General features: G+C 30.2%; 1 protein-coding gene across 4 annotated transcripts; it reads right to left on the bottom strand.

Moving 5' to 3' along the window:
• Positions 1–1833: 1833 nt before the first annotated feature.
• Positions 1834–22156, bottom strand: LOC108723121 (xanthine dehydrogenase/oxidase). 4 transcript variants are annotated; one of them, XM_018448615.1, is made up of 20 exons: positions 21949–22156; positions 19591–19706; positions 13376–13467; positions 10959–11008; positions 10420–10600; positions 10064–10195; positions 9283–9439; positions 8864–9071; positions 7764–8290; positions 7376–7673; positions 6600–7118; positions 6201–6384; positions 5728–6024; positions 4825–5260; positions 3736–3864; positions 3525–3655; positions 2809–3067; positions 2594–2690; positions 2288–2398; positions 1834–2049 (listed from the first exon to the last, which is right to left on the bottom strand). In XM_018448615.1, exons 3-20 carry the CDS (start codon positions 13387–13389, stop codon positions 1982–1984), a joined length of 3798 nt encoding a protein of 1265 aa, XP_018304117.1. In that variant the 5' UTR covers positions 13390–13467; positions 19591–19706; positions 21949–22156; the 3' UTR covers positions 1834–1981. The 4 variants fall into 4 exon arrangements, with proteins under 4 accessions (XP_018304117.1, XP_018304120.1, XP_018304118.1 ...); XM_018448618.1 differs by having other exon boundaries at positions 21970–22156; XM_018448616.1 differs by lacking the exon at positions 19591–19706.
• Positions 22157–25489: the final 3333 nt, after the last annotated feature.

The following is a 25489-nucleotide window of genomic DNA, read 5'->3' as shown; positions in this document are numbered from 1 at the left end:
GATAAAAATAACATGTTGATATATGTAAATTGTATGTATATTATAAAATAAAAATTTTTTATAATATACATAATTCTTTAATTAATCATTCGAAGCTACATTTTATTTTAGTCATTGCATATTTTTGCTTGATAATCTTGTTTTTTTACTATATATACTCTAGAAATTTGTATAGTCTTAATTAACAAAAAAGAAATAAGAGATGTTGACAATTTTAAATAAATAATTTCAGTAAATTTAATTATAAATAATTTATAAGTACAAAACATTATAAAAGGAAAACTTTAAAGAATGTATAACGTTATAATATTGCATGCATTCTCTTATCATTGAACATTTCATTATTACTGCAGATTGTGCTCTTATCATATTAAATGCAAAGCAGAAATTAAAAATAAAAATGGCCTGAATGATGTACATGTCTTATAACATAAGATAAAATTAATGTATATGTGCAAAACTTCAAGTTATATAAGTATAAAGAAACGTATATAAATAATTTATATACGTATTTTTCTATAAACTTTATTTTCTATAACTTTTTTTATAAATTATTTTACAAATCTTATTTTAGAAATAATAAATTAAGAATTATTATTCATTGCATCTTTCATTTTATTTGATGCTTTGGAAAAAGAAATACAAATTTAAGTGTAATATGAATGAAAATTTATCGCAATAATTAAACATTTAGAAATCTAGAGCTGTATGCAAAGTGTGATAAATGAAAAAAATTAATATTTTTTGCTTAAACATGTTCGATAATAATACGAATATTCGAAAATTTTTAAATCATTTAGGAACTAGAATTTAAAAAATATAGTCATTTTTAATACACATTAAATAAAAAATTTGATACTGTAAAAAGCATGATAATCAAATACTTCGAAATATATTACTTTAAATTTATTCTTATGTACACTAAAAAAAAATTTGTTGAATTTTAATAAATATTTGTTTCAATAGTACTAACGAAATATTTACTTACAGTAAATAAGTATTTACTCAAAATAAAAAAAGTTATGCTTAAATCCAATAAATATTTAGTAAATATTTCGTTAGTATTATTGAAACAAATATTTACTAAAATTTAGTAAATTTTTTTCAGTGTATGAGTACAAAAAATTTCAGAGAAAAAAAGTGGAGTTACGTCTGACATATTTTCTTTACGCGTGAAGCGCGACATGGATAATGTAAATAACATTATTTTCACGAATGGAATGTCACAATGGCGTGCCTGATATAGAAAGAATTTTATTAAAGGAAGCTTTATTTCATTTTGCAGCAAAAATTGTTCGTTGCACTTTATACGATAATTAATTTTGCGAATCAAACTTCTAGCGTGCTCCAATCTCGTTTCATTCCATTCTTTTGCCTCTTTTTTATATGCTTTAAACGCAAATAACGCAAAGGATATCAGCATGTTTAATATTTTCATATATATAGTAATAATCGTTGCTATAGATTCCTGAAATAAAGAAGTAAAATATTTACGTTAAATTATTACCAATTATAATTGTATGCAGATATCATTGTGAGTTTCTAGGAGAGGAACGTTTAGTAAATAATTTAATAAATTTTATTAAGAATACTTAGAAAAAATAAAATGTGCAACAAGTAGAAAATTTCACATGAATATTTATATTAAATTATTACATTTACTTATTTTATATTATTAATATCAATTATATACTGTGTTGCAGATATTATTGTGATATTTTCTACTTATAGTATATCAGGCGTTTAATAAATAATATATTTATTAAAAATATTTAACATATATATAAGAAATGTCTTAGTTATGCTTAAGGCCTAACTAATCGAATTGTCCTGGTGATTTATATCACTCTAAAATCTTTATCAACGAAAAAAGTAAATTGTTTTGTATCAGGACCTCTATTTTAAATTAGAAGAACAAACTGTAATAAGCATAAGATTTAGTTTAAAAGCACCAGTTTGCTTATAAATCTCACTTTTGCTCTTATAACACCATGTTATCCTTATTGGTTAAACCATTTAGAAGTATGCGTTCATTGGTAAATGATCCATCTGTAAAAATCATGAGTAATAAATGAGTGCATATATTACAATAATATATTTGATAAAAAAAATTACAAGTTTATAAAAAAGAGAGAGAGAGAGAGAGAAAGAAATTTTATATCTTGCAGTGAAGAATATTTGTTTTTATTATGAAAAATGCACAAACTAATGCAAGCCACAAAATTGACTCTGTATGTTATCAACTACAACAAATGTACTTAATTACTGTTTGCATTCGTGTTCTTACCTAATTGGTACCATACATCCTTATTTCCCACCTCCGCTCTAGCAGAGTTTAACGCATTGCGGATCGCGATCGGAATTACGAAAGTCATACAAAGCGGTGGTTCACCGGTTGCTGCAAAGAAAATTTTAACAATTAATAGGCATTCAATTTTTCAATCTTTTCAGGTCTGTTATCTTTTACGATGGATTTTTTAATTTAATACAAAGAAATTCACAAGAAAAAATTATGAACTCTTAAATTCTTAATTTTTAAAAATATATAATAAATAAGAATTTAAATATGAAAATTGATAGAGTTTAATCTTACCTTTTGATCGAAGAACACCGAGCGGATTAGGTGCGTTTCTGCGGAGAGATACACGGAAGTCCTCGGGAATATCTTTTATTCCTGGCGGTTTATAGTTCTATGGCAAATAAAAATAAAATATTCTAAGTTTAATTATTTTTGTCTAATACAATAATATCAATGAATCAGAGCATTTATCTGGTAGATTCATTAGTTCAAAACTCAAAATAATGTACCCAAGTTCTGTCATTCGTTAATACTCCTGTTTTAGAGTCGTACACCAACTCTTCAGAAGTCCAATATCCTATTCCCATCACGAAAGCTCCCTCCACTTGACCGATATCAATCTCCGGATTTAAGCTTACACCCGCGTCTTCCATCAAGTCGACTCTTCTGATAATATGCTGGCCGGTCAACAGATCGATTTCTACTTCGGCAATAGTGACACCATAAATGTTGTAAGGCTTGAGTGTATCATCCTGTGTGGGCGCATATCTGTAGAAGTATAATAAGGTAATTCGAGAGAAAATGCCATAAGGAGGAAGACGCCACTTTATTTATAGTTTTTTTTTATAAAACGCGCGTTGACCATACTGTCTACAAAAACGTGTCGCAAACAATTGCGCAGTTATCGGCTTATTGTTAGATAAACATGTTCATGCCAATGTCGATTGGAAAAGATTATACGAAATACGAAAAGATAGATCGTGAAACATGCTGTTTGTAATATTTGATATGTTAATTGGTTGGTAATTTTGGTATAAATCTTTCTCATTCATTGATAAAATTACAATAAAGTATAAAATAAATTCGATTAATTTTACTGAAGTGCATGGTAAAAATCTTTAAAATATTGTGTTGTATCACAACTACCATATTTTCGGAGTAAATTTTAAAACAAAATTCTTTCCGTGTATTATTGCATTAAAAGTGACTTGCATTAAATGCTTACAAATGGCGCGCGCATAAATCAACATCCTTTTGATATGCTGTCAAAACAAGTTCTTGCCAGTTTGGTTTCTTCAGTTCTTTTTTTACCGGCTCGAGTCTCTTCAAGATTTCTTTACAGCATTGAATCGTGGCCTAAAATCAAACGATCGTTTTTATGCATCTCGCGTCATTTTCATTAAAAACATTGTAAATGAATTAAATTGAATTCTTACATATGCACTGGACTCGCTAGTAATACTGCCTCCGGTAACTGAGTTGTTCGGTGTTATTAAATTATTGGATGGTTTCACGGTGACTAAGTCTACATCAATACCTAAAGTGTAAGCTGCTACTTGAGCAACCTATATAAAATAAATATTATTTTTATATAAATTGGAATGAAATACAAGCAGTTAAGTAATCATTTCTTCTACAGTCTAGCTTCTACTTAGTCTTGTCATAAATTCTGTCAGTAGTTTAAAAAGATAGAGCAAAAAAACAATATAAACCTAAAGTTATACATATAAACCATTTTTTATTCAAAATGCCCGCCTTTGTTCCGCACACATTTGCGTAAACGTTGGGACCATTCATCGATCGATTGGAAAGAACAATGGACGAGTTCAAGACAGCAAAGCGGCTATGCATGCTTATCGAGCGATTGAATATGATTGGTTGGATCTATAAGTAACAACCAATTATATTTATTTGCTCGGCGAGCAGGCTAGCTGCTTTGTCAACTTGAAGGCGCCCAATGTTCCGTGTTCTATCAAAGTTTCTGATTTGCTGTCTGAAAATCCGTATCTTAGTCCGCCTTATTATAAGCTATGGAGCGTTTTGGTGGAGGTGGCATGCAAGAAGTTCCATCGCAATTAAAAATCGCTCAAGCATTCATTGTATCAGCAACTGAGAAGCTTCCTCTGGAAGTCATATATGCGTAAACCGATCGATGAGTGGCCCTAACTTTATGCAAATATGTGCGGAACAAAGGCGGGCATTTTGAATAAAACATAAATGATTTTGTAGCTTTCTTCCTCTACTTTCAGAATATATGTATAACTTTAGATCTATCTGTTATTTTTTTGCTCTATCCGTTTAAACTACTGATAAAATTTATGATAAGACTAGGTATATAAAAAAAAGTTTATGAAGATTTTTAACCGTCTAAATTTCGAAATTTAATTTCTTTTCTATCACATTTAATTATGTTTGACGAAATTGTTAATCGTAGTATAAATTATTTTAAAAATTCTCTTGAATTTATATAGGTAAATTCAACAAATTAGAAATTAAAGTAATTAGGAAAAAAACTTCATTTGTACCTTGGTATTTATACCTTGGCCACATTCAATTCCACCATGCGTCACGCAAACTGTACCATCGCGAGCGCAAACCGATACCATAGCATTGAATTGACCCCAGTAGCCGAATGCATACCTCATTGGTATCAGAGCGATGCCCTTTTTCTTCCAGCGATTCTCATTGTTGAATGTCTCAACGGCTCGTTTTCGTATCTCATAATCAGCCGATTTCGATAGATCCTTTATCATAGATTCTAATACGGCCTTATCCTCATCATTCATATTCGCCAATCTGACCTGTAGCGGATCCTTTTTTGTTACCTTCGCAATGTGCTCCATCATATTTTCGATCATAGCTATTCCTTCCGTAGATCCTGGCGCTCGACAGTATGTGTTTGATGGTAAGTCAGTTCGTACATCAAATCCATTGAACACCCAGCTGTCGACTGCATAGCAACTGTAAATAATGGGTAACAATTTTCCATACTTAAAAATTTGAAAAATTAATAAGACTAATTAAATCAGTAATATTTAAAGAATTAACATGTATTATATTTAATAAACTAATTTCTCAATCGCAAATTACTATTTTGGTTTTTAAAAAAAAGTCTTATAAAATTAAGAACTTATTTCATGATATTTAATAAAACTAATTTTATTTAGATGAATATCATCATAATTTCCATTTCATTTCTCGTCGATTCCGCAAAAATTTTAGTGCTTAGTATAAATCAAATAATAATTTAGTAATTTAATTTATTCATAAATAATATCTTTTTTTAATTTTATATATTGATAAATGATGAAATATACTTCAAAATTTACTTTTAAATTCTAAAATTTTGTATACAAGAAACGAGTAACATTGGAATATTATTAGTAAATACATTTTTATTATATATGTATATATTTTTTAATACATGCCTTCCGAAGTGGTGCCATAGGACCCAAGCATGGGGATCATTGAAGTTACAGCCCGCGTTGGCCCAATATTTTGAATCATGATATTGAATAACTCCCTCGTTGTCCACCCCGACTTCGTATTCATGGCGTGAGGAAACTCTTTTACCCTGCGCTTGCATATTGGCCTCAATAGACGCGATTAATCGTGCTGGGCGATTCAGTTTGTGACATACTAACGCGCAAGAACATGAGAATAACGCGTTCCGCGAGATTTTCGCTCCGTACCCGCCGCCGATTCGTCTGACCTGAACATTGATACTGCGAAAATTGAATTCACACGATTATTACACTAATTTGATTATTACACTTAATTTTATTCCTTTTGATTTATTCCATTTGATTTATTTTTACCGAATTGAAATTATAAATGTGTAAATCACGTATACTATTAAATTAATAATACTCGCGAGACACGGTCGCGGAAGATGAATTACCTATTGTTTTTAACACCAAGAACATTCGCAATCGATACTTGAATGAGATCCATCCATTGCGACGTTGGATAAACGTCCATACCATTCTCTGCAGGAACGCAAACGCAGGACTGAGTCTCCATGGTATAATGGTACTGGCTGCCGGTTAGGAAAACGCCTTTTATCTTATGTTGAACGTTATCCCCTGTAAAGTAACGCAAAAGGTTTAAGGAAGAGAATTTCTCTACACACACACACAATTTCTACATTTCGATGATTAGCAAGTTACTTAGACGATTCGTATCAATACAGATATTAAGTTTCTCAAGTTACTCAATTTTATTTCATTTTTTTTATAATTGTAATCGGAAATTTTTAATTTTAATTTTTCCCTTATCTTAATCAAGTATCAATTCACACCTTTCTTTTTCGCTGGAACGCTAATGCTTTTCATGATTCTGGTATCATCTTTCGTAGCGAGGGAATCCTCAATAGTTAATACCGGTTTCTTCTTCAAAGTCTCGGAGTACTTGACTTCTACTAATTTTGCGGCTTCATTAGCCAGATTATGCGTCTCGGCGGCGATTACGCCGATCGCCTGACCAGCATGGAGAACCTCCTTTTCAGCGAATAATAACTCGTCATTTATCAACATTATTAATTGGCTGGAAGCCGAGATACTCAAATTCTTGCCAGGTACATCCTTAGCGCTGAAGAATGCCACTACACCTTTCATAGCGAGTGCTTTGCTCGCATCTATGCTGTCGATCTTGCCATTAGCTACTTTTGCAAGTACAAGAGCGCAGAATACTTCTCCAGGATACGGTGGTAGATCGTTGCAATACTGAGCCTCGCCTGATGTCTGCTGGATAGACTCCAACTTTACCATAGGCTTGTTCACCGGCCATACGTTTTTATCTGTGTCATAGTCTTGCGTACCTAGAGTAATCAGATTTTTTTTATTAAAACAATCAGAGGCATCTCACAACCTTTTATAAATAAACCAATCTAAGAGATATTTCTCTATCTTTTTTTAATATAAATATATTTTAATCTATATTTCAATATTATATAGGGTAACTCCGGTATAAGTGACTCACCCTGTATATAAAAAAATATTAAAACAAATTTAACTCCTCACATACATAGGAATACTTAAAAAGCAAAGTCGTATTATTTAATTATTTTCTGTGTACCTGAAGAGAGATCTCGTTTTAAAATGGATCCTCCACTGCGAAGTTTCGAATTCACATTCTCCGGTTTGATGCTCAACACAAATTTATAGAATAGTCCCTCGGCGAGAGTCTTGCGGAATTTCGGTGAACCATCTGGCAGCACATGATCGGGTTGCAATTCATTATGCAATGTTTCCAAGGCTGTCTTCAGCACTTGCTTGTCGAGGATAGATTTACCCATTAGCAGTTGCTCTGTGTTTTTCGCGTGTAAAAAGTGCTCATTGATACCACCAAAGATGATGTTAGGCTTTTCCAGCACCTTTTTGTGAGACATTGCGAATGTGTTGAATTATAGTGATTAATAATAACGCAAAATATGAATAATTCGAAAGGATTATTTATCCATTACCTTGCCGGTGCCGTCGAGTTTGAAGAGGAAGCCGGCGTTGATATGAGCGTGGGCATTTTGGGCTCTAGGCATGATCTTGTAGGATCTGTATTCGTAATCATCAGATAGTGCCGGCAACACCACGCTGTAGATGATCTTGTGGTGCATGTTCGTCTGCAAAAAGTCCTGCAGCATCATGCTCTTCTTGACTCCCGGTGCCTCGAGGATATGTATTTGAGTACCGACGGTCTCCAGCATTAAAAACAAATCGGACGGGAATTCATTATGTGCGTGCTTGATCATCAGATTGCCAGCGATGCTACCGATGTTACGCACGGGTACGCTGGCGATCAAATCGATATGATGGGCCAGGTGATGGAGATACTTGAATCCGGTCTCTGACGAATATTTCTCAAAGGTTTCCATTGCCGTGGTGAGAGATACGCCTCCGCCCAGGGTTAGAGAATCATTAGTTTTTTCGACGCGAAGCAAATCCGAAATGTCGTTTATATCGATGCGAAGGTCGTTTTTGCCCGTCCGATAGACGCCTGTAGGATTATATTCCCAATATTCTATGTATATTTTTATGACAAAACTGGTTATCAGAATTGACCGTTTTCGTTAATTTAAATTTACAAAAATTTTTAATTTTTTATTCTGATACTAAATATTTACGTTAATATCAATCATGGGATTACTATTAAGTAAGAAGAAAACTCATTTAAATTGGAACAATAAATATAAATATTTTAAATATATTATATAATATATTATGTTATTTTTTAATAATACATTTAATATATGAAAAAATGATAGTAATAAAACCCCTTTTTATACAGATATCAGAAATGTGTTTCCATTTATTTCCATTTAAACAAAACTCTCATTATAAAATAAAATAGTTCTTTAGAAAAAAATTCATTTTGTTTGAATTTAAAAAAAATTATAAAAATGTGATTAATAATAAATATGTTATATTATAGATGTTATGGTACAAACAATTATTGTTTTGGAAGAACTCAATACATCTATAAAAATTATTAACTTGTCATGTACATTACATATATTTTTTTTCTATCAGTTTATCTTGATCTATATCGTGCAAATTGAAAGCAAATTACCATGTGCTGTGTTTCCGCCGTTTAATATGTACGTTGCATCTGGTTTCTCTTGAAATACCGCGAATAAATTTTCGATAGAGTAAACTTTATAGAATTCCGCATCCGCCAATTTTATATCCAGCGTATTTCCATCTGAGAAATGTCTATCGGCGCAAGTGCCTCTGCATGGCATTCCGTTCTTCGGGCAGGTTTTAATTTTATAGATCTCCTACGAAATGCATTATTGGATTTATAATAATATTTAAACAATATAACAGTTTTCCATAATAAAATAATAACTACAGTTATATACATAATACGGAATTTGTACGGAATTCTGTGTGGGGAAATAAGATCAAATTTTATTAACAAATTCGAGAATATAAAAATAAAATCTTTACCGATATGAAATAAAATATTTTACATGATATATTAAATACCTCAATATCACGAATGTCTTTCGCCAATTGTGGAGATGCATCGCTGGCAAATCCCTTAAACGCGTCCAAAATTGGACGATAGCCTGTACACCGACAGATATTACTACCGAAGGAATTCTCTATTTCCCGCATAGTCAATTTCTTGTCCTGTACAAGACTGAAAATTACGATAGTAAAATGCATATATGCAAATTTATTTACATTCTGTTAAATCCTTCTGTTATCAGGAATTTGCGAATTAGAGATTATAATTCAGCCAATTAGAACAAAATGAATTAAATTTAAAAAATTGTCTGTTTATCATCAAATTCTAAACTTCAATCTCCAATTTTCAATTTCCAATAACCTGATACGGGCTTAACACTTTATATATCATATAAATATAAAATATGCTCGCTTCCGCGTATCATTATTTATGTATTAATTTTAATTTATGATTTGCTTATACGAGTATATATATTATTTAAATTATATTTCATAATTTTAACTAATAATTTATTTAATCTTTTTTTATTATATATTATTCAATAAAAATTTACTGCAACACTGAAATTTTAGAGAAAATTTTATATGTTTAAAATTATTATTTTTTTAATATAACAATTTTAATTAACTCACATCATTATTTATGCATATCATTTTAAATTAGAATTTTTATTTTGACTAACGATTTATTCGCTAATTTTTTTCGGATATTATAGCTATATAAACGAGATTGTAATATTTCATTAAAAAATAATGTGACAATTTCAATTAATTAATTTCTTTACCACATACACACCTGTAAAGATTCATTACCATGCCAGGAGAACAATATCCACATTGCGAGCCATTCTTCCCAGCGAGTGCAGCTTGAATTGAATGATAACCGTCTCGTTTATTACCTACACCTTCGATCGTGTGAATTATCCATCTGCAAAATTATTTACAGATTATTATTTATTTATAAATACACACTGATATTATTTAAAACTATAATTCTAATAAAGTTAAGAGAAATTAAATAGATCAAGATAGAAAAAGATTTAACATGTAACGAAGACTATTTTTTAAGAAAAGTCAAGAAAAGATGTGTCATTTAGTCTTATTAATTTCTTTAGCGTGAAATTCAAATGTAATATCTCGATTGATTCATACCCGTCGCAGATTAGTATTGGTACGAGACAAGAGTTTACAGCCATTGTCGTGCCTTTGATTTCCACAGCCACGATACAGACGCCGCAGCCACCCTCGTGGCACATCGCTTTTGTGCCGCGGAGTTTCGCATGGTCGCGAATATAGACGTTGAGGGAAGTGTCAGCCGATATGTCTCCCGATACTGGAAGCGATTGTAAAATCAAAACGATAGTTATGGTTCATCAAGCACGGATATGAGTAACATAGGACTTTAATTTGGCGCGAAATTTCACAAAAGCCTACCGTCATAATTAAATCTTTACAATTGAATATTTAACGCTTTCACAATTTTCGCCATCAATTAAATTTTCATAGCTGAAATGTAATGGTTTCTGTCAACGTAACTACATTTTCCTGCGTTATATAATTATATTACGTGGATATAATTAAATTCTACAGTTTCTTCCGTCGTATAAATAACGAAATTAGTTATCTTACTGTTTAATAGAATTGTAACTTTTCACTTTTAATTATATGTTATAAATTTGAAGAATACGTACTCGTGTGTGGTGTTCCATTTATAGTAAATTTAATGGATTTTTCACTCTCCCTGCGAAGCATAAATTAGATTAAATTGAATGTTAACATTATTATTAATCGAAGAAATATGACAAGAAATATAATATAAATGTTACAGAATATATAAAAATTATTTTTTCATATTTATCATTTTTTAGTTTACTATAACTGAATTTAAATAAATACGTATTTATTTTAGAACTTCTATCGTAAAATTTAACCACGACGCTTCGCTCTTAGCATTGAGACACTATCATGTCTCCAGATAGAGTAAAAGGTACAAATACGGATCGCCTTGAATGTTTTTCTTATATTTTCTATAATAATATTTATCGTACGGGATTTGTTGGAATTTATAGTTTATTTTATCTAATTTAATATCAAGTACTCTTTATAAATTATTAATTTTATTTCATTTTACAAAAAGGTCTACTTTATGGTATAAAAAGGGATTATTGGAATCTGTAATTTATTTTATCTGATTTAATATCGAAGTGTACTCTTTATAAATTATTTATTTTATTTCATTTTACAAAAAAGGTCCATTTTATGATATAAAAAGCGACAATGGTGCAAATACGAATCCTCGAATCAAATATATGAAAATAACAAAAAAAACGAATTTTATTGGTAGAAGTGGTCGCACACAAAATAATCAGATTGAACTGCAGAACACTCAACATGTGCCCACAAACGGCATTCGACGCATTGAATCCAGTTCTGTCCTGGTGTACCATTTTTTGCAAATCCGTCGCAAAATATGCTCTGAATCCCATCGCTGTTTGGCGTAGGTTGTCCAAAGTGTTGGTTGGTAATACTGCTCGAGTTTAGTATTGGTTTTAGTTTCTAGTTTAAAGTTAACATTTTGAGGAAAGAGAAAACATTGGAGTTCTTAAAATTCGTTACTCTTCCTCAGAAAATTTTGTTTTTGTTTTTGAGACTTCCTTTTTTTTTTACTCTCTGTAAGCTGCGTGCGGGTGAGCTCACCAATTTTATGCGTTGTATGTTTTGTTAATTAACATTATGTAATTGAATAATAATACTAATATCTACACGGATCAGAGTTTTTAATAAGAGCGCGTGTGCGTTGAATGTAGAAGCGAAGGACGAGATGTATTGATGTTGTATGATCTGACGGTAGGAAATTAATGTGATGATGTGTTCTTTTCAATAATACGTTAAATTGATATTGATTGATTAAAATTCCTCTGTTTAAGAATGTCGGAAAAATATTAGTTATTGATTATATATATTAATTAAAAACATAAAAAGAATTTCTGATTTTTCAACACAAAGAATACTTCTGGATCCAAGTCAGCGTTCAAGTCATCATATTTTACTACCAGTTGATACGCAAGCCGTTTCATGTCGGACATGGTTAAAGCGAATAATTTTGATTCAAGGTGCAACGCATATTCAATTTTTTTTCCAGTGAGACACTAAAAATGGGTTTACAAACCATTTTTACAATAGTCGAAGATCCCCCGTCGTCTTTATTCTTATTGGCCTCAACATTACACCGGAAAGTCAACCTTGGTACACCCATGATGAAAGAAGACAGGTGAGTCAACTTGAGATATGTGCAGTAGAACCAAATTTAGTACCCAAATTTGATTGGCTAGCTGATTGCTCTGAATTGTCCCGTTATACGCGTTGACTCACTTGTCTTCTTCCACCATGGGACCATCGTAAACTATGGATGCCTTTTTCAATCCGTATTTTGCATTCAGGACATCAGTTACGGCTTGCTTCATTACCTCTGGATCCCATGAGTGCCTTTTTATATTTTTCTCCCTCGACATTATCTTCTTTCGCGGCATTATAGAAACACAAAACGTTGTTTATCGAAATTGTACATTTACAGAGAGAGTCCGTATTTGTATCACCGAAAAGGATCTGTATTTGCATTACTATCAAATTCTAATACAGTTAAAAATTATTCATAAAAAATTTTTTGCAGAATATATTAGGAAGAAAAATGTTAACATATTTTTAAAGTACATAGCAAATGCTACTTACATAGTGGAGTAGAATAATTTCCACAGCTTATCTGCGTAGAAATATAAGTACGGACTTGGACAAAAATTCTTAGAAGTAAAACAACCAACAACGACGCATGTAGAAGAAAATAATCTATTACTTCGACGCGGAAGACAAAATATCTTATTAAGTGGCACTTTAGCAACAAATTCTTTACTACTTCAATAGTAAGACGCGTGGCGTGCTACTCGTATTCTCAATATCACTGAGTGTCCGTATTTATACCTTTTATTCTATATATCAAGAGTCGAATGCTTCCGGAAATTAATAAAGCTAAACGCGGATTATATTGATCATATCGCATGACGTATAATATGGCGTGTATTATAAATTTCTTATGACGATAATTAAAACTTACATTATTATTGGCATTGTTCATCAATTGTGCCAATGCACTGGTAATCCTTTGTCCACCAATTTACACAAGAGTCTTATTAGATATTCCTACGCCTTTTAAAATACGAAGAAATGATAATTATCAGATATTATATAAGGAGAATATTAAAGAAGTATTAATTTTCCCTAGAATGGCAAATATAAGCATTATTAGGTAAAGTACATTTTTTATAATTTTTGAGTTGTAGAATCTGATTCTAACATTGATAAATTTTAATTTGTTGGAAAACTAATAAAATCAGTATATAATTTTAAAATGTTAGTTCGAAAAAAGTGATAAAAAATTATTAATACCTAAAAATAGAGGTATTATATTAATAGAAATGATTTTAAATCTTAATTTTAAATCATGATAGCACCTGAGAATGTTGTTTACTGCTTGCTAAGCACATGAGTAAAAAGAAGATCTTGAAATTGTGTGATAAATAACAACAGATTCAAGATTCTATTGACATTACTCCTATATTTTAGTAACTTTTTTATCAAGCAGAACATGAATTATTAGAGATAAGAACATTTCCATGTTTTATTAGCAGAAAAACATGAATTAATATATTCGTACCTGCTAATAACATGCAATAATAATCTACGATAATAGATGTTTAATAGCTTTATAGCTAATTAAATGCTATGCTGCAGATTTTAATATTTCCCCGACAAATTTAAATTTCTTGAAGATCAGAATTCTATAGCTTAAAAACTGTACAAAAAACATATCACTTTTAATTGCTACTCCGGGACTGAAAATTAGCACTTTATTGACATCATCGTTTTCCATTTCGTGATAATTCCATCAAGTGATAATTATAGCGGCAAAGATGACAAGTACAAGCAAAACATGTTGCATCATTCTCGGAATTAATCGTAAATAAGTTTATAGACATAGTATAACATGTTTATTTAAGTTATTAGCGCAGGTGTGAATAAAATGATTTTTTCATGGCTATTAAATGAAGAAATTCTGCATTGTGTGCACGTGTGATGAATAATTAAAATCTTTAACCACCACTTAAAAAAGCATGAATTATCAAATACAAGTAGACAGTACAATTAAGTAGAATTATTTTTGGTTTGAATGCAAATTCATTAAAAAAACGATATGAGATTTAGCATGAATCGTATTTTTTGCTTTGACATAATTCCATTGCTGAAAAAATCTCGCCGTTTCGAGAAAGATATTTCTTCATCTACCAACTTTATGAGATTATTAATATTTTGAGACAAACTTTAAGATTTATGAGTATTCAAACAAGCATGATATAATGCTGCTGTTTACGAATACGTTGCACAGGCAGTGCATTCACATTCAAGCTATCTATCATTACTTTCTAAATATATAACAAATATTACGAGATAAAAATTTATATTTCTTGTAATTGTATGTATTTTTACTTCTCTCTGTTATAAAGATTAAATTGTCTTAAGATTAAAGTTTTCATTTTGCGTCCTCTTTTTTTCCCCGAACATGATCTTCTTATAGAACGTCCGGGAACGTTCGAAGAGATTTTCCAAAGGTGTCCCGAATAATTACCCTAAACACTTTGACAAATCCCCCTAAAGAAGAAGACGATGTCCGGGAAAAAAAGGACGGATGGCAGTCCCACATGAGATGGAAAGGCTCTTAATCGTAATTTATTGCCGCAAACTGCAAATTAACACTCAAAATTAACTCAACAAAAAAGAACATTAATGAGAATCTGTTGCCTCGAGCCATAAGCTTACTCAGCAAAATGTAACATTAATTTACGACAGAAAGATAAAAAAAAGATTCTTTTACAACATTATATGCAATTATAAGTATGATTTAATGCTGTAAAGTAATCGTGTAATTATCATTCAATTTCAAGTTCAATTTCGAGGAGCGCACTGATAGAGGAATCTTTTACTCTCGAGTTAAACAAACATTGTTGCTCGACTCTCGCTGACTCGGTTTGACCTTTTCATTCCTTTTTGCTCTTTATTTTCACTGGCCTCTACTAATTTTCGCTATTTGCGCTCGTTGATTCGCGCTGACTCGTTTCTTAAATATATCGACTCACTAACAGCGTTTTTCACTGGCAGAACTGGTGCGCACTCAGTGCACATTAAAGCTGTTGTAAACTAACTTAATTTGAAAAAAAGTGTTGTTTATTAATTGAGATATCTCAATTAATAAAATACCCAATGTATATTTTATCAAAGACCACAATAAAATGTTTATGATGCCAAGATCAAGATCAATACAAAAAAAATCAAGTCACGATTTTGAATAATCAGAATGTTTTACAATGGCTGCGTTCGAAAACGTCGCTCGAATTTAAAAAAATTCTTCTACTCTTACTATGCATACATATAAGGTACCTGAGCCGAATAAGGCCCATCTAATTTATTTTATTTTTTTTAAATTCTATTTATTGGAGGATATTGAAATATACTAAGTGAGAATCAAATCTTCATTCACTCTCAAAAATAAAATATATTATTTATATAAAATATATGTAAATGAACGGAAAAAAAATTTTATTAAACTCTGATATGGGCTTTATTACGTGCATATGAATATAATAAGGCCCAAATCAAAAATAAATTAAAAATAACAAAGAAAGTAAACATTTTCTTTTTAAATCTCAGTTTTAAAATGATTATTAATCGTAGAAAGGAAATTCCTTAGGACTTACTCTACTCTCAAATATTACAATATTTGTTATTACAATGTTTAATTTTGTTTGTAATTAACTCTTCAATCTTTGAAAATTTTTAGCAATTTGAATGCAATTTTGACTTCTTAAAAGATAGTAGCATTGAAAATCGTTATTCTCTGACGTAAACTCCACACATAACACAAACAAATAATAATAGCTATAATAAAAATCACATAAGTGGGCCTTATTTAATAAGACATGTTTAAAAAAAAAATACTTACACATCTATTTCAAAAAAATTATTTATTAGTTATTTTCCATAGTTAGGAAGTTGAATAATATTATAATGAATTATAATAAATTATGAAACATTGGTAAATTTTGTAGCGGATTGTTATAAAAATGGCTCATACTAGCCTCATACACACAAGTTTTTGTTGCGTTAAACAAACGTGTTGCTATCGATTCCATTTCTTTAATTCTTTTTTATTTACTTCCTATGACACATCTTTTAAGCATATAGTGTAGGCGTAAAGCGAGTTTTAAAGTAATAAATTTAGAAGTAGGCCTTATTTAATGCCTCGGCCTTATTCGGCTCAGGTACCTTATGCAATATTCGTGAATACTCGGCCTTGTTCTATTATTCTGTCCCCATTTTTTCTCATTTCGTATTAGAAAATGTTTCTATTAGAAAACCTGTTATATTATACGTTACTAAACTACATTGGCTGCGTTTGAAAACGTCGCTCGGATGCCTCCGATGCCTTGGATTCATCATCTGTCCCTTGTTTAACATTTAAATGTTAAACGCAACCAATGTAGTTTAAACGTATAATATAATATAACAGGTTTTCTAATAGAAACGTTTTTTAATACGAAATGAAAAAAAATAGGAACAGAATAATAGAACAAGGCCGAGTATTCATGAACATTGTATATATGTATGCATAGTAAGTAGAAAAATTTTTTAAAACCAGAACTAAAATTAAAAGAAGAGATATATGTAAAAAATTAGATACTTGAAATAAAAATTTTTTTTAGCTGTGCAAGCATGACAACCAAGTGATTTTCTCGATTTGAATATTACGTATATAGTAGCATGACAAAACATGCGATCTAACGAGTTTATATAATCATACTTGTTACAATATTCCATCATTCGCGAGATGCGTAATTCGTCACGAAAGCATTTATGCGCTGCGATCGCATGATCAATGGTTGCCAGTGTCATTAACAAATGACAAGATAATTTTTCTTTCCTAAGAGTAACCATACAAACAAACTCGTCTTTTTCTTCTCTAAACAATGACATAACGATCAATTTTGTCATTTGCGAATCAGTATTCATCTTGTAAGAAACTTGTTTTGGATACGCGTCGTTAACACGTTCCATACACTCATATTTTACGGTACTATAATGTAGTCAGATCCATAAATAACATGATTATTGTACGGAAATAATTAAAAATCGTAACGCTGACAAATGCTGATAACTCACGTCCATAGATAATGTTTAATCTTAACTGTATAATTTTGCAATGTAATGGTATAACTAGCATCCATATTTAAGCGCGCTGCAAAAAGCACAATTTAAAATGAATCTATGGAATTAAATTTTGCAAGTCTTATTTACGCAGTCTTAATTTTAAAAATATCAAATGATAATTGACTTTGCAATGTATTACTTTTTGTTCATTTCTTGTTGATTATTATGGTAAGATAATAAAAGTTTTAGAGCTATGAAATTTCAATTCAATAACTTATTTTTTTTAATTAGGAAAGAAACTTAAGATTATTTCGTGATTATTATGTGCGAAAAAGATATATATACATAAATTATATATATTCATAAAATTATCATTATTATTTTTATTTTATATATTATTAAAACATTTAATACAAATTTTTAACTTCATCACGCTATGCAATTTACTTTAATCCGTCTGTCGTTTTATGTATAAAACAACAAAACGATCGAAGATAACAGGAAGAGTTCGCTCTACGAAGATTGAAAAGCAATTAGTCACTTGTTTTTTATTATTTAGCTTAAGAGTAAAAAATTATTATTGCGGACTTGTTTTTTATTGTATGCATTTATTTCTCGATATTTTTTTTCCATTATGTTTACTACAAAAATACATGAAATGTTCTCGTTACATTCGCTTACAATGTATCGATTTTTTTTCTTGTACAAACTAGATGCATACACAGATGAGAACGTTAAATAATTAAACTGGATAAAAAATTGATACCTATATATCGACTCCATTTGCATGTTTCATATTGAAAATATAGGAAAAACGTATAGACATATATAAATAACTTTTCCGTATCTCGAAATATGACTTCACTGAAATTGTACCAATTTCAGTTTTTGATAACTATTTCCGATACTATAAACGCTACAGCGAGAGATAAAAGAACATATGAAAATATCAGAAAGCTGTCAAGAAGGCAGGGAATAGATTGAAACATTGACACACATACATACACTGTTAAATCTATAGTGTCAAATTTAACTTAGTGTGAGAGTCGCCATATTTAACAGTGCACACATATCACGGATTATTTTATAATAATCTGTAATATTTTATAATCCTGATAAAAATGTTTCATATATTATAGTTTTACGTATATATGTAAATTATTATACATAATTATACATAATTATATATAATTACATTATACATAATTACACATAATTGATATATTCAAAGGTACGAAAAGTTTGCGGATTATCGCCGTATTTTTATCCATTGTTAATGTCAACGTTTCGTGAACCTTGCCATTCACTTCATTAGGAGCGGTATCTTCTGGTATTTTTGAAGGTAACATATCTTTGAAGATAATCGTAAAAGCTTAAAAAGAATTATATATACATACACTGTTAAATCTAGTGTCAAATTTAATTTAACTTAATTATTCATCATAGTTTTGCAAACTAAAAATGCTTCAAAAATTGTGTTTCCAGCTTAACTATACATGCGTTAAAAATTCCACAATCTAAGGTCACTTCAGCAAAAAAAAAAAAAACAATTGTGTAAATGTAAAATTCTTTAATATGACTGATTTGCATTTAGATCCAGTGAGGAACTAAGGGAAAGACCAATCATGTTATAGAATTTTGCAACAGCAAAGCTGCTTTTTTCTGCGGAATGGAATCAATCGACAATCACACATAAAATGGAATTATGATTATGCTAAGAAAATGTATCTGAAAAATGCATCTGAAAATCAGTTCAGGTGTTGTGTTTTTTATCTAGATACAGATACAAATACTCGAATTTGAATGTACCTCAGATACAGGTTAGATACACAAAATGTATCTTTATACATATATCGAAATACATGTATAAAGATACTATCCAACACTGCATACTAGTATAAAAACTAAAAGCTATAATTATATATGAAAATTTTTTTACTGAGATCCAAACTTTAACTTTTTAAAGAAAGATTGTATTTAATGTGAAAAGTGCACTTCTTATATACGCTAGCGTGTTAAACTCTTGTTGTGATTATTAAGTTTTTCATATTTTCGATGCATATTGCATACCTCGTGGCGAATATATCGACGTTCCGACGTTTCGACGTTTTTGTCCTGAATTACAGTCGAGCCGAGCAATCGATTTCGCTTATGACTTTGTTGTTCGTTGATTCCATTATTGTAAACTAAAAGTCGATAGTATCGAGTTCCGAGTAATTTCAGCAAAGAGACGTAAAATAGGCATTAACTACGATTATTCTAAAATTTTTTGTGAAGTTTGTTAGATAACGGAAGAAGATGAGATTATTATGATCATAAAGGCAAAAAAGAATTACAGTAGAGATGAATTAAATATTAATAGAGAAATTCGTAGAATCGCTTCATTTTTCACTGATATGCTTTTATTTCAAAGAATACGGGAGTCCAGTCGTTTAAACTTGAAACATTATTATTTTTCTGTGTAATTTATTATTTTATTATTAATGACAAATGTCAATCGTTTGTCTCGAGGAATGTAGACATTATTTTGAACATTCTATTGATATAAGTAAAAATCATAAAACATTTAAGTAAATTTGTAAACATTACTGCATTTCTTCGAAAATGACTTGCATATTTTTTCAAGTATCGTTTAAAGATCGTTTGAAAAAGTGCAGATATCGCGCAATAAGCGAGAAATGTTTTTATCATGTAATGTGTATTTAACAATGTTGCAAGATAAAAGTTAGCAATTGCCGTCATTATATATTATGTAACAGATTCATAAAGGCGTAACTGCATTTATTTTTTGCTTTTCCAACACAAGCAAATTTCATGATAAAGCACAAGCACACATAGATACGCAAGATAAAAACAGTCGCGGAGCAATTGAACGTTACGAAGCAGTTTATATGTCACCGTTGATTACGAACTTTATTCTGCAAACGGAAGTTCAACTGTTCTTGCGTTTCATTATGTAAGCAATTCTTGCAAAGAAATATTGTAGAAAAGGAGAAATAAGAATGAACGAGGAAAGAATATTTTTTTAATAATGTCACATTAAGATTGCACAGTATAACATTAAAAAGTCTGATGTCGTTATAATGAGGATCGATTATAAACTTTCTTAAAACCGGTTGCTGCTACAAAGCAGCAGTAGATCGCTTTCGAATTTCTCTCAAATAATCGAAACCTGTCAACCAGTCAAACCTGAGTAGTCAAATTTATGTTAAATGCTAATGCTACAATGTTTGTAAGCATCATTTATCCTTATTTAATATTTCATTAATAATAAGGATAAAATCATTTTTAAGCATTGTGAGCGTAAATCGGACTACGGTCTAAATCTACGAAAGACGTTTTTTTTAAGTAAATTTATAATTGCAATCTTGCATTAAAACTATAAAACTATAAAACTCAAATTGCGCAATAATTTGTAATTCGTGATAATTCACTATTTGTATAAGATTCGCGGAGATTCATATAGTGTAGATCTTTCATACGATTCCCAATTTGCGATTTATTCATAATTTTTTATTTAATGTGATAATTTTATAATAAGAAAAATAATATCAATGATAACTCAAAAAATTAAAAAGTTAAAAACATATAAATATTATTTTCAATAATATTGATCGACTAGGAGGATTAATTGATTGCACACTTCCCGATTGCACACATCTACTCACTTTGATCGTTATCTAAACATTTATCAGTGTATCTCTCACCAGGGAGAAAATTTTTTAATTGGACAATTAGCGATGTGGGCACTCGAGGTCTTCTCGACTGCATGATTGGCCATTAATCGTATTGTTTACTCTTTGATTTTATTAAAAAGAAGTTATTAATACAAACTCGACGAATACATCCATACACTGTTCACGAATCTCATACGAATAGCAAATCTCGCATAGTCAGACACTATTATTAGCTTTATAGCTTGTTTTTAAAGGTCATAGAGAACATAACGAAATTATTACCGATGAAAACAGGTTCGTGGTGTCTTATTGAACCCACGTATATTTTACGTGGACAAAGCATTCATTATTAAGATATCCACATTAAAATGAAACTATGATTTTATTAAATAAATTTTCCTCAAAATTAATTCAACATGAAATTTTATATTTAACGGGGAAAGATAAAATTAGAAGATAGTAATATAGAATTCATGTGAATAAATTCACGTCGATTTTCACTCTATGAAATCTATGTTAAAACTTTAATATCTTGATAATTCGTCATTCATCATACATTACATTCATATAGATAGCATGTCAATGAATTTTTTCACATAATAAAATACCACGTAGTAAATGGATTCAATGTAGGCACCTGTTCTCATCGGGATAAAGATTTCTATTCCGGATCGTGATATTATAACGACCTCAGCAATCGAGCGTGATAAAGTGTTGTATAATAGAGAAAACGTTGAAATATAATTCTTACTTGTCACTCTCGTTGACCTACCCTAAATTACTGGCGGTTGTACCCATAATCGAGCTGATGCCGATAACCGAACAACGTAGTTACGTCTCTGATTTTCTAGAGATGAGCCAAGGCTAACTTGGTTAACAAGGACTGTACGTATATAGTTCTGCCGGAGTCGAGCTCGTAACCGAGTGATGAACGTGATAGTCGACGGGACTTGTCCGTCAGTCCTACCGCGGTCGTATTTATAACCGTGCTGTATATAATAATTTCGCGTGCACGTTTGCCATAATCCCCTTCCATATTACTATGAAAATAGTAGGAGACTGATGATTCTGAACTCAATAATAATAATAATATAAATTAGGCCTAATGCGAATCAAAGCTAGATCTTAATTGCTTATTAAATAATTCAAATGTGGATTATATATGTATATACTATATATGTACTTGCATATACGTATACCATATTTGTAGCATTATTCACTACGCGCCGAAATTTCTCCGGACTTTTTACAAACGCAGCTAAACTACTGAAATAATATCACAAATTAAATTTTGATGCTCAATAGACATCTATTCGAGAGATTTTAACCTAGTAGAATCTGTGTGTAAATAAATTTAATTATTTGCGAAAAATATTATCTCGGCCGGGAATCGAACCCGGATTTCTTACATTCCGTGTAAGCGTCCTTACCAATTAGACTATCGAGGCACTGATGATTAACTTGTCATTTCAATCACATCGGATATCCATGTCTTATCGTCGTGTTTTGGAATCTTGTCGTGCCTATCGTGTATCAAAAGGGTCAGAAGTCCAAAAGGTTACATCCGCAAAAGAAGAGCAGAACGCGTCAACGATTTTGTCTCATTGCGATTGCATCTTGCATGCACAAACGCATTTGATATCGTAACTATGAAGATCCAATCGAAGATGAGTCACAAAGTGTTAATTCACAGATGTTGCAATCAATTGACCTCTTCTTCTGTTACATACACTATAGAATATATCACATCTGTACTTATTGTTAAGTGATTTAACCGTTGAGCAATAAAAAAAATGTTATCTTGTAACATAACTACGTATTTACGGAAATAATGTTGAAGCTAATATGTGTTAAAGTCTATTTTAAATAGTCTTTGATATCATTATCTGTAATTACGTAATTACGAGCGTAAATATACCCGCAGAATGCGAACTAACAGTTACATTATCACTATTATCAGTAATATTATGAATAACTAATAGTAATATCATGTTGTGATTTCTCACGTTATAATTAACATCAATGATATATTTTCTCGTTCAACAATACAACTGTTACATACAACATGTGTTATGTTACATTTATATTTTGTTAAGAAAATTATAACACTGATAACTATTTGTTTTCTGTAAATGACTGCATACTGATGTTACTGTTAGTTTCAGTTCTGCGAGTATGTCGCATACTAATTTAATAAATTTGGGAGAAAATTTACTCAGCAATATTTCAGTAAATTTATCCTTCTTTACCTTTATCTTACAAAGGGAAGCTCCGAAATGACCCTCACCAATTTCAATGAAACTTGGCAGAATCGTAGTGTGTTCCTCTGAATAAAAATCACTCCTCATTTGAGCGTAGACGGTCTAGCGTTTCCGAGATATTTTAATATTAAAGTTGATAATGATATTTCCTTTTATTACAACGTTTATACTTAAGTATTTGTAGCGTAGTGATGGAAACCCTCCAATGTTTCGTTGACAATCCGCTCTGTTTACATTTTTTGTAATCATTTTCGAAACATTTCTAGTAACACTTTGTATCAAAAATAGATAATTATAACACTTCATATCGAGCAGACAGTTACAATACTTCGTATCAAGCGATAATATAAAGTTTATTATGAATATTGCATTAAAATAATAAAGAAAATGGTTATCACATCCACTACGCTACAAATACTCGAGTATGAAAGTTCTAATAAACTCTAAAGGAAATGCCGCTATTAACTTTAATATTGAAATATCTCGGAAACGGTAGACCGTCTATGCTAAAATGGAGGTGATTTTTATTCAGGGGAAACACACTCTACAATTCTGCCAAGTTCCATTGAAATCGCTGAGGGTCACTAATACGGAGCTTCCCCTTGTTAGCGAAATTATTTAAATTGTTCGACATTGTTAATTTTAAATAAAATATATAGGGGGAACAGTAGGATATGGTGGCGATCACCTAAGAAAATTTATTAATATTTTAATTTCAAATTAGATTCTTCTCAAATTTGTAGAATCATACAATAGGATCATAGCTTTGAAGAAAAACTATTAAAACAATTATTAAATGTATCAAATTTTTATTTACCAATATAAAAGAATAAAATAATTTTAATCGGTGTAGCCTATCTGTCAGGTCAGAGCAATCATCAGGCTGTTCTAAAAAAAGAAATTTAGAAAATAAAAAAATAAATAATTATGTTTAATTTTTTGTTGTGTATTATATGAAACCATTATATGAAATTATATGAAAGTTTTATTTAAGTAATTTTTTGTTGTATATATGAAAGTTTTAAAAAAATCCGATTACTACATAAAATACGGTATACATGCATTAAGTATGCATTTAAATATGCTAACCTTAATATAATATAATAATTTCTTGTATGAATTACCATTTAAAATTTTTATCAAATATATTATTTTTGTAGTTATTCATATAGAAGAGAAAGTGATATTATAGCACCTCAGTTACATTTTACACAATAACTTTGTTAATAATCAATATTTAAGTTTAAAACTTGACAATTACATTCGTTAAAATGTTATTTAATCGATTCTGGACTCAAAGTTACGAAATATTTATTACTTAGGATACTATTAATAAAAATGTAGCAACATATTGCATAATAACTCGAAGAAAAAAAAATGGGTGATAATATAGCCTTTCATAAAAATAGCCTTAAAATATTAGTTTTGTTTAGAAAACAGTATTTGGTTACAAAATTAACAAACAAGCAAAACATTTTAAAAGGTATGCAAATGAATGTATATACATTATTCACATAACTTCTGTGTATAAGCTGCTCAGTACTAAAAATCTCAGTACTAAAAATAGTACACGTAATATAAACTATAGATTAACAGTAGAGCTATAATCGCTTATCAAATAATTTTGATATGAAAATCTCAAAAAAGAGGTCATGAGTAATCAATAAAACCATAAATGGCCATATTAGCAAAATGCCATGGTATTGTTTAAATTTGCATAATTCAAAATATATACAATCAAATAAACTGTTAAATAGTAAATAACGTACTTAAAGATATATTCATGTGATAATACGCTCAAGTTAAAAAAAATGAGGGGGGGAAGTAATTATAAGTAAATGCTAAAGTGTACCTCAGAAACATTTCGAAATTAAGTGAATGTAAAACTTGAAAGTAAAAATGCGTTTAATATGTGCTGGTTATTGAGTATTGGTAATATTAGCGTCATGTAACGGCGAGCTACTGAACTAATAATTCCATAAGTAATCATTAGGGTTCGCTATATAATAGCGGAGATATTAAGGGAGGCCG

The sequence above is a fragment of the Mycetomoellerius zeteki genome, unplaced genomic scaffold (assembly GCF_001594055.1).
Source record: "Mycetomoellerius zeteki isolate Tzet28-1 unplaced genomic scaffold, Tzet1.0 scaffold223, whole genome shotgun sequence".
In the NCBI taxonomy this organism is placed as follows: Eukaryota; Metazoa; Arthropoda; class Insecta; order Hymenoptera; family Formicidae; genus Mycetomoellerius; species Mycetomoellerius zeteki.
Note: the sequence above shows the minus strand (reverse complement) of the source record. Positions and strands in the feature narration are given on the sequence as shown.

Bases quoted from the DNA above. Each gene is read 5' to 3' on its own strand.
- LOC108723121 (XM_018448615.1), bottom strand. The intron at 9,072-9,282 runs GTATTTAATATA...TGCATTTCGTAG, and splicing joins AAGACATTCGTGATATTGAG to GAGATCTATAAAATTAAAAC. The intron at 5,261-5,727 runs GCATGTATTAAA...CATTATTTACAG, and splicing joins CTATGGCACCACTTCGGAAG to TTGCTATGCAGTCGACAGCT.